Below are 10,424 nucleotides of genomic sequence, written 5' to 3' on the forward strand. Positions count from 1 at the left end.
AAGACAGCACAGCGGCAGCACCATCGACCCAAGGAGCTGATGGAAGAGCTGAGAGGCACGGCAACGGCAGGGGAACATGCACTACCTGAGTCTCGGAATCGCCCCAGAACAATCGCTGAAGCCCTGTTTCCTCCAGAACTCCCACTTCTGGATACCCCAGGTCTCACCTTTAGTCGGTCCACCAGGTCCCTCTCTTCTTTCTTCTGCACAAACTGAGTAACCCAGGCCGGTTCTCCAGCAGGCCTCGGGGTGCCTGCAGCCCCTTCGCAGGAAGATAGACACAGGGATTCATCTTTCTCATCATGTAAGGAGCCAGTTCCAGTTTCAAGGAGTCGTGCCTCTTCTTCACGCTTCTTCTGTTCAAAGTCACGGAGCCAGGAGAGGGCCCCACAAATAAGACTTAAGGACTTCCCCTGCAGGAAGAAAAATGATCTTTAGAAACAGGAAAACAACAAAGCCTCCCAAATGACCTTTCCCCATTTTAATAAAAGCTTGAAAGAAGGTCTGGCTGTACATATGAGAGGATGCTCTAAGACCAGCCTAGGAAAGGAAAGGAAGGAAATTAGCACTAGAATAGCCAGGAAAAACAGAAAAAAAGGAAGAAATGGAAACTGGGCCCAAGAAGCAGGAAAAAGCTTCTTTAATTATCCAGCTCACTGTTCTGAAAACAAATTTGAAGCAGTTTATCAGATTATCAGATTCTATGTAAATATCGCACATAATTAGAAGAAGGGGAGACATTAGACAAAAAGTCCCCTAAAAGAATTAAGGCCCCAAAATGCTGAGCAAGAAATCCCAGGTACTCGCCAACGGGGCGCCAGAGTGACCGCGCGGCCTTCGTGCAGCTCGTGCGTGGATACGGGATGATCAGTCACGAGTGCCAGTGCTTACGGTTTGTGTTTTTTTTTTGTTTGTTTTTTAAAGCAAACTAATCACTCTGGAACACCACTCTTTTTGTCTGTTTTTGGAAGGAGGTCTTGCTATGTTGCCCAGGCTGGTATGGAACTCCTGGGCTCACACAATTCTCTGGCCTCAGCCTCCCAAGTGGCTGGGACCATAGGTGTGCGCCTCCACATACAGACTGGAGAACACTACTCTTGACTTAAGACCAGAATTTTCCATAAGCCTGATTGAATTGTATTCCTCCAAATTCCTGTGTTGAAATCCTAACCCCCAGCATCTCAGAATGTGGCCTTATCTGGAAATAGGACTGTCACAAATGTAATTAGTTAAGATGAGACTACTAGGACGGGACCCAGCCTAAAGGTCTAATATCCTTATTGGAAAGGGGACACGTGGATGCAGACATGCACAGAAGGCAGGCGATGTGATGACACCCAAGGAGAACACGCCACCTATAAGCCAATCAAAGGGGCCTGAAGAGATCTTTCCCTCGCGACCCTCAGAAGGGACCAAGCATGCTGACACCTTGATCTCGGACTCCAGCCTCCAGCGCTGTGGGATGTCAGTTTCTGTTGTTTAAGCCCCAGTTTGTGAAGCTTTCCTCTAGCAGCCCCAGGGAACCAATACAGTTCTTCCAGAGAGGACCCTTCAGGGAGCACCACAAGGAGGCGGCCCTGGTGTCCACAGGGGAACTCAGCTCAGGGGAGTCTCTGGAGGACCCCATGCCTTCTGCTCCAGGCAGTCAGCTCTCTGAGCCTGCTGAACCCAGAGGGGATCTCAGAGTATCCAGGGCGGGGTGAAACACCTCGTATGACTAGGGTTGGGGCAGCAGCACGGCGCAGGAGTCAGAGCCTCAAACTCCACAGCCAGGTGCCAGGGTTCCAGCTGCCTCCCCCACCTGCAGCTCTGTGGCTCAGGCTGGCCTCACTACGCTTGTTTCCACGAGTGCGGAAATGGAAATGACAACAGCAGCACCTTCCTCATAGAGCTGGTGCAAGCAGGACATTAACACACACAAAAGGCCAAATCCTCTGGATTAGAGGATTACCTGGCAAATAACAAGTGAGTGGTTGGAGTTAGCTAACTTTTTGCTATCATTAAGTAATAATAATAAAATTATTAATAGCATTATTCTGGAATATGGGATCTATTAGTTTTCATCAAAATCTTGAAAGGCCCTGGGATAGGATAGAATGACCTTGCTGACAAATGGATGGATCCCATATTTTTAGGAAAGCCCCGTATGTACCATTTCCCTCAGCTTTTGATAGAAAGTAAATGGCAAAGAGTTCCAGGCAGCATTTCCCAGCAACACCTGGAGGGCGGCTCTTCTGTGCTGCCTGTGATATCGGAAGCAGTCAGCTTCAGCTGTCACTGGGCTGGGAGACACAATGGTTAGAAAGCCAGTGCCCTCCATTTGAAAGTGAGCTGAGGAAGTTCCTAAGGGTATGGTCAAAGTTATCTTTCAAAAACAACCGTGGTATACTCCGGCACAACAGCAAAAGAATAACTGAGGCCCACTGTTTTCTACATCCTGTAATAAGACCACAAAACTTTTAGACTGGAAAATGTTAAAAGGATTTATAACCAAAGGCTCACCTTCCTGGGGTATCATCAACAGTTACATGATTTATGCCAAGATAAGCAAATTCATTCACTCTGAACACCTGCTGGTTGCAGCAAGCATGGGGCTCAGAGCTGAGAACACAAAGGTGCAGAGCCCCTAGAAAATGCTCACAGGTTCACATGTAACATACAATTCGAGGGCATCATAGATCCCTGCAAAGCATGCATTCCAGGTTGGAGGACTCCCAGAACTGCAGTGTTACACAAGGCACAGCACACACCAAGTGGTAATGGTGACTCAACTTGATAGACCTGTATAAGGCTTCAAAGGTGACTATCAAGGATAAACAGCATCTCGGGCAGCTAAGGTGGGGCACCTGTGCATCCAAGGCGGGGAAGGGCATGGTAGGCACAACAGGTAACACAAACCCCACTCAGGGTGTCCCACAGCATGGCTGCTCCTATGGGCTGCGGGACACCCAGGACAGGAGAAAACACTCTATTCAGGAGATGATTTAGAAGACAGAAGAATGTCAAAGGTAATAAAGGCACAGGGTACATTCACAGAGAGTGCACACAAGAAGATGAAGCTACAGAACCAGAAACATCGACAATTAAAGGCTGAGCATAGGAGGAAGACGCAGAAGCCTGGAGTGCAGAAGACTGAGATGGAAAGACCTGAGAGGGAGAAGATGGGTTGTCAGGCTAAACAAGGTGAAAGGGGTCAGGTACAGTGGCTCATGCCTGTAATCTCAGCACTATGGGAGGCCAAGGAGGGAGGATTGCTTGAGCCTAGGGGTTTAAGACCACCGGCCTGAGCAGCATAGTGAGATCTCATTTCTACAAATTAAAAAATTAGCTAGGTGTGATGGCGCACACCTGTAGTCCCAGCTGCTCAGGAGGCTGACAGGGGAAGATCACTTGATGCCAGAAGGTCGAGGCTGCAGTGAACCATGATCTTAACACTGCACTCGGCCCTGGGCAACAGAGCAACACCCTGTCTCTAAAATTAAACAAGGCAGAATGAACATGCACTCATCTGTGTTCCAAAGCACACTAAAATTAACCAAAGTAATATGGAGGCTTACACCCACAAAAACAAAGAAAGTGGAAGGAGTAATATGTTTTAGGAGAGAGGGAAAGAAGGCAGAGACATGGAAGTGATTCGGCAGAGACACTCAAGCCCAAGTGTCCCCAGAGATCTCCCCCACTCATTCTCAGAAAGACTCAGGAAGTGGTAGGAACACAGCAGGCCACTGAAAACAAAGGGACGGGTTGAAATTCTTTTTAAGAACAATTAGATTCCCAGGTTGCAATCCCTGCTCCTGCTCCTTACAGAAGACAGGAAGTGGGCTCTAAGTGGAAGCTGAGCTAGGAGAGCCCTGGAGGCAACCAGCAGATTGAGGAGGCAAGAGGGAGGGGGAGGAGGGCCAGGCTGAAAGCAGGCACTGAGGGGGACTCTCCACCTGGATCACCTTCCCCAGACCACCTCCCGGAAGACCGGCTATTGGGCTTCAGCGTCTGTACCTGCTGGGCCAGAGCTCAGAGGCACCTGCTCTGGAGAGACCGAAGACTCTAGGGAAAATCCCACAGATGTGCTGGCAACTGGAGGCCCCCAACAAAGGAGCCCAGCCTGGCAGCCACAGCCAGCCTGCCCTGCAGACTCAGCCTTTCTGTGCCCTGTTCTTCAGCATACACAGGCAGTCCAGGGCTGCCAGACGTTTGAGGAAAGCCTCCAAACAGACATATACCCTGATGTGGTGTGGGTGCAGCCGTCTGTCCCCACTAACACTCATGCTGAAATCTGTCAAGTCAGTCTGAGGAGCAACTAATTCAAATGACAGGGAAAGGATGGAGGATTCCAGGAGGGCTCCAAGGTAAAATTGGGATTGGTCACTGCTGTGAACTGAATTGTATCCCCACCAAAATGCATGTTAAAAAAATGTTTTTAAAAAACAAAAACAAAAGAAGCTGTGTATGGTGGTGTGCACCAGTAATCTTGGATCTTGCCAGCCACCAGGTGCTTGGGAGGCTGAGAGGGGAGGATCGCTTGAGTTCGAGACCAGCCTGGGCCACATCGTGAGACTGCCCATCTTAACAAACAAACATATGTTGAAATCCTAACTCCGCCATGTGACTGTACTACAGATCTGGCCTTCAAGGGTAAAGGAGGTCATAACAGAGCAGCCATAAGGGAGCAGCCCTTGTCCTCATAAAAGAGAAAGAGACACCAAAGATTTGTTTTTCTCTTCCTCCTCTTTTCTTGCTCCACAGTAAGAACGCAGCCATCTGCAAGCCAGGAAGAGACCCCCTCCCCAGAACCAGAACCCTGCCAGAATCTGGATCTTCAACTTTCCAGCCTCCAGAATGGTGAGAAAATAAATTCCTGTTAAGTCACCCAGTCTATGGTATTTTACTATGGCAGTCCTGGCCGACTAAGACAGGAGTTATCTGTATGGAAAATCATATTGCGAGGTCACTGGATGATGTGGGAGGAACTGGCATAGGTATATTAAAAACTAAACTAACTTTAAAAGGGCAATTATTAACTAGAAAAAACAGAATATTAAGACATATTGTTCAAGACAAAATTATGTTCAAAACATAATCATAACACACTGGTTCACTCAGCAGAGACTAAAACTTAGAATTATATTTGAAGGATGGGGAATGGGAGGGAAAAGAGTTGGTAAGAAAGCCGTTTCATCTACCGTACGTAATAGGTACGCACCAATGACTTTAGCCTAATTTTTCTCAGACCACAGAGCTATGTTTAAGACTTTAGGCCGGGCACGGTGGCTCATGTCTGTAATCCTAGCACTTTGGGAGGCCGAAGCGGGCGGATCACGAGGTCAGGAGACTGAGATCATCCTGGCTAACACGGTGAAACCCCGTCTCTATTAAAACTACAAAAAATTAGCCGGGCGTGGCGGCGGGCACCTGTAGTCCCAGCAACTCAGGAGGCTGAGGCAGGAGAATGGCGTGAACCCGGGAGGCGGAGCTTGCAGTGAGCCGAGATCGTCCCACTGCACTCCGGCCTGGGCGACACAGCGAGACTCCGTCTCAAAAAAAAAAAAAGACTTTAATAGAGGAAGTGACTATTACTCAGAAAGATAAACTGAGAGAGACTACTCTGCCCAACTTCAAACTATGAAAATCTCTGGATGGGCAAACAGGAAAAGCTAGCACGGCTGCCGTTAAGTTGTCCTTTTCAGTATCTCTCACTGTTCATACTCACAGTGCCAGTTGGACTCTCAAATATCCCAATCTTGCCAGCCTCCAAAACCCGGTACAGCTCTGCCATGAAGTCTTCCTGGATGGAATAGGGTGTGAAGGGAAAAGGAAAATGGATGGCACCAACCTTCTGTGTTTCATTAGCCATGGACCTAGGAAAAATAAATACAACATTAGGGAGCTCTCTCATGGTCCAGGAAGAAGTGGCTTGAAATCTGGAGCATTATTTAAGAGCAGTCTCCACACTTGTTACCAAATTTCTCCTTTTTTCTGGGAAGCAGAGACCATGTTCTCTCCATCCTTCGCAGGTCCACATGAGGCCATACCAGAATCACGCACTCCATCTAGCGGCATTTAATGGCTGTAGCAGAATGCAGACCAGGAAAGCCCCTAAACCCAATCTCCCCTGCATTTCACCGTGGCTCTGATACCTTTCTAATGCCTCTACAAAAGGCTTAGAGCTCTCTTCTCAAAGACCAGCACCCCTAAGATCAAGGGTGTTACTTATAATGACTTTTGCAGCTTTCTTCTCCCATGTCTCTGCAATGCACATTCACAAGCCGAAGCTACTTCACTTTATCCCGTTGTGAAGTCCTGGAAAATCATGACGCACAGGCAGAGGACCATAAGCACAGCTTGTTTGGATAGCGCAAGTTAACATACACGTCCTTCTCTTTTTTATTTTTCGAGACAGAGTCTCACTCTGTCGCCCAGGCTGGAGTGCAGCGGCGCAATCTCGGCTCACTGCAAGCTCGCCTCCCGGGTTCACACCATTCTCCTGCCTCAGCCTCCCGAGTAGCTGGGACTACAGGCGCCCGCCACCACGGCCGGCTAATTTTTTTTTTTTTTTTTTTTTTGGTAGAGACGGGGTTTCACCGTGTTAGCCAGGATGGTCTCGATCTCCTGACCTCGTGATCCGCCCGCCTTGGCCTCCAGAAGTGCTGGGATTACAGGAGTGAGCCACCGCACCCGGCCTACACGTCCTTATCTTACAAGTATCTTTAGTTTGCTTCTTAGTTCATCCTGGCCTCCATTTCCAGCACCGACCAGAGCCGCCACCTACTAACTTTTCTGGCCTCAAGACCTATGAGCTTTCTGTTTGACTCCAGACAGGAGAGCTCTCTTCACAGCCACGGGGCTCTGGCTGGAACAGCTTCCCAGTACTGAGACCAGGCATTTCTCTTTCCTTGCTAGGCTAAGGTCTAAGAAAAACTCTGCTCCACGTTGACGTCATCTTTTTTTTTCTCCTCTTCTGAACCTAATTATCTCTGAGACAGTGATTCAAGGAAGAAAGGAGAGGTAAACGCTATCTGGAGGCCTGACTCTTCCATCCTGGTTCCCACACCTCTCTCTTTGGAACTCACTTCTCCAAGCTCTTTGCCAGGTCTGTCTCTTCTAAGCACAAATGTTAGTAAGTGCCAAACCCATTTTACTAATATTAGTAGATCGAGAGCCCATCTTTATAACTTTGGCCTCAATAAGACTAGTGATAGTGTCACTCTACAAGGGGAAAGGTAGTTGCCACGATGCTCTTCGCTTTAGGGGCAATTAAAATGACTACAGATTGGTGGCAGTTTATGGATTTGCACAAGAAGAGAGAACTCACAGAACTAGCATTATTTTACCCTCTGTCTTTACAGAGGTATATTTGGCTGTTTTGTTAGACATTCTGGGGACAAGAAAAAATGAAAAAAGAAAAACATGACTACAGAGGTAGAGGAATTATTACAAGAAGGGTAATTAAAAAACATGATTTACAATTCAATCCTGAGAGAGGGGTATGTACTGAAAAAGCTTTAACACATGAAGGAAAGGGGAAGAAAGGTACCTAACAAATTTTTAAGTACCTCCTATGTGTTAAACACTCTACAGTGGTCTTTTGCTTTTATTATCTCATTTAATCTGTACAACACTATAAGGATACAGCTACTGGATACTGATGCTTACAGAAATTAAATAATTGCTCAAAGTCACAGCTAAAAAGTGGAAAACCAGGGATTCAAATCCAGGTCCAAATGACTATGCTTTAGTGAAGCTCATCCGGTCGCAAGAGATATCCAGCATAAGTAAAGGGAGGTTCATTGAAGGGAGGTTCACAAACTGAGAGTAAGAATTGAAACTATCTGGGAAAGCCAAAAACAGAAGCAAACTAGAGTTGCAAGGCAGCTCGGACTTCAAGACAGCTCCAGGAATGTCACCAGCAAACACACACCCACAGGGTTCACTCTCCTGCTCAGCCAGGTGCCGGATACAGCCACAATCTCACTCCCTCAGCGCACTCGGTTTCTGTTTATCCCGAACTTTCGCTTACACATGGCCTCATCAGCCCCTGGACCTTTCAGCTTCAGCTCCCACTGCCAAGTAAAAAGTCTTCATGTCTCCTCATTCTGAATCCCAAGACAAAAAGCTGACCAGCAGCTCCTCTCAAGACAGAGCACTGGTCAGCCTGAGACTGGTCAGGCTCCCAGCCTCATCTACTCAGCTCGGGCCTTGCACTTGCTGCTCCCCTTCGCCTGGAGAAGGAGTCCTCCTCAATATCCAGGCTTTGGCTCACCTCCTCAGAGAAGCCTCTCCGGCTGTCTGGCCGCTGGACAGTGGTCAAACACCACCCCCACTCCTCACCCCCTAGCTTGCTCTAAGTCACTTTTTAAAAATCACATTACTCTGTATTTAATTTATTCATAGCTCTTAGCACCATCTGAACCTATTTATTCTTCCTCACTGGAATATACGTTCCATAAATAGAGGAACCTTGTCTGTCTTGCTCTTCTCTGGCTCCAGGACTCAGAACTAGGTGCTTCAACACCTCATAGGCATTCAACAAAAATCTGATGAACGAATGAGTAGCCAGCCAGACATCGGGGCTGTAAGTGAAGGCTTCTCTTCCAAGGCTGGGTAACGGAGGTCCCATGACTTGAATACCTATTAGTTAAATGGCCAGTTCTTTAATGGTTTCAAACCGTTTTCAGATAACCCCACAAAAACCCTGTGTGGTATTTTTATAAGCTCTATTTTATAGAGAAAGAAACTGAGACTCAGTAAACTTATATGACTTGCCCAAGGTCACTCAGCAAGTGCTTGAACTCAGGATTTGAACCACATCTGCCAGACCCCCAAGCCACCTGAAACTTTCTATCTCCTCACTTTTCCTCCCACCAGGGTAAGTGGGATAAAAAAGACAGACTTGGTTACCAAACTCTAGAATGACAACACTAAACAATACAGAAGAAACGTAAAAGTATTATTTCACTTCCCCATCAGTGGTAATTATGGATCTCATTATTCCAGAAGCAGCACAGGCTAAATCATAGAGGTTTAGATAAATCTGAGTATAACGGATTCACTAAGCCCTATTAAAAACATTTGCAGTGACTTGTTCAGCCCTCTTCAGGTTGGCTGTGTGGAGGACAACCATTACCTCCCAGTGCGAAGGCACACACCAGGACAGCAAAGCTCACGCTCATAAAACGAGGTTAGAGTTGTGAAAGCACTTCAGGAACATATTAGTTCTTAACGTGTTCATTTTCTTCAGTCCCCAATTATACTCATTACTGAGTACAGACTATTGTTGTGGGCTCAGTTGTGTCCTCCCCACATTGATCTTGGACATCCCAAGCCTCTGGGACTGTAAGAAAACACATTTCTGTGTCTAAGCCACCCAGTTTATGGTATTTTGTCATGGCAGCCGGGGCTGACCAAGACAACTATGTGGCAGGTACTATCTACCGTATGGCCCTAAAATGTTTTAACTTCACACACCTGGAAATCACCACAGCCCCAAGAGAAAAAAGCTTTTCCGCACTGCTGTTAAGCCAGGGCCACACACTGCAGTGCTGCGGTGCTCCACCAGCTGGAGGATGGCCTGGCCCATAATACCCGCATTCCCACCTTGCTCTGGCCCTGTGTCCCCTCCAACGTGCATCCTGAGCTCGCACCCTGTGTGGAACCCAACCAGCTGCTTATCAGCATTTAAGTCCACTTTTATGACACTTCCGTCAACAATCTGGTCAACTGCACTCATCCCTGGCCTCCGTACTGTACCCTGCTCCGCCTCGATTCCCGCCCTGGGGGAAGCTAGACTCATGCAGCTAACTTTATCGGCTCTGCGCTCTGATTGCCAAGTTTAGGATCCCAGCTGTATCCTTGCTAAAGTTAGCATCGCTGGGGCTCAGTTTCTGTAAGAGACAGGTGGGTTACAAGCGCTCACTCACTGTTGCAGTGTCTTATCTACGTAAGATAATCCATGAAAAGCTCAACACAGCTGGGCCAAATCTAAGACCCAGACACGCGGCTGCTGTTAATGCCCACTCCTGCGCACCGCCCAGTTCCACCGCAGGCACAACCTTCCTAGGCCTACCCGTCCCCACACAGGGGTTCCCGCTTGTCAATCACGCTGGCCCGGCCCTCCACTTCCGGAATGTTTTCCCGCTCCGGACGGGCCACCCACCTTTGCAAGCAGGGGTCCGGCGCCGGAACAGACGCCCAGTTTGCGATTTCACTAGTCTGCCCTTCCTCGTCCCGCTGCTCCTCGTCCTAAGGAGCTCTGCTGCCACACAGCACTGCGCTCACCTTCTTCGCCGGCAGAATTGCTACGCTGAAAGCCACGCCCCGGGAATCAGGGCAAACGCCACTGAGTTTGAAACTGGCGGGTCCCCTCCGTGAAAGGCTGCCGGAACAACCCCCGCCGCTGCGCATGCGCACTCCGGGACGCGCGCGAACAC

At 48.3% G+C, this 10,424-nt stretch overlaps 1 protein-coding gene across 15 annotated transcripts in view; it reads right to left on the bottom strand.

Annotated features, from left to right (window-relative positions):
* DDX11 (DEAD/H-box helicase 11) overlaps positions 1–10,401 on the bottom strand; it is a 30,923-nt gene extending 20,522 nt beyond the window's left edge. For 5 of the 15 annotated variants that reach the window (XR_010129344.1, XM_055357957.2, XM_055357949.2 and 2 more), the window contains exons 1-3: positions 10,151–10,271; positions 5,708–5,855; positions 168–413 (exon numbers count right to left, since the gene is read on the bottom strand). Coding sequence is in view for 13 of the 15 variants with exons in the window: in XM_055357957.2 (XP_055213932.1) it covers positions 168–413; positions 5,708–5,851 (390 nt within the window). In the remaining 2 variants the exon portion in view is untranslated. Of the gene's footprint in view, positions 1–167; positions 414–5,707; positions 5,856–9,914; positions 10,127–10,150 lie in introns of those variants that run through there. The other 10 variants (XR_010129345.1, XM_055357958.2, XM_055357950.2 and 7 more) reach the window with 4 other exon arrangements.
* Between the last annotated feature and the right edge of the window lie 23 nt (positions 10,402–10,424).

This window comes from Gorilla gorilla, chromosome 10 (genome assembly GCF_029281585.2).
Source record: "Gorilla gorilla gorilla isolate KB3781 chromosome 10, NHGRI_mGorGor1-v2.1_pri, whole genome shotgun sequence".
Taxonomy (NCBI): Eukaryota; Metazoa; Chordata; class Mammalia; order Primates; family Hominidae; genus Gorilla; species Gorilla gorilla.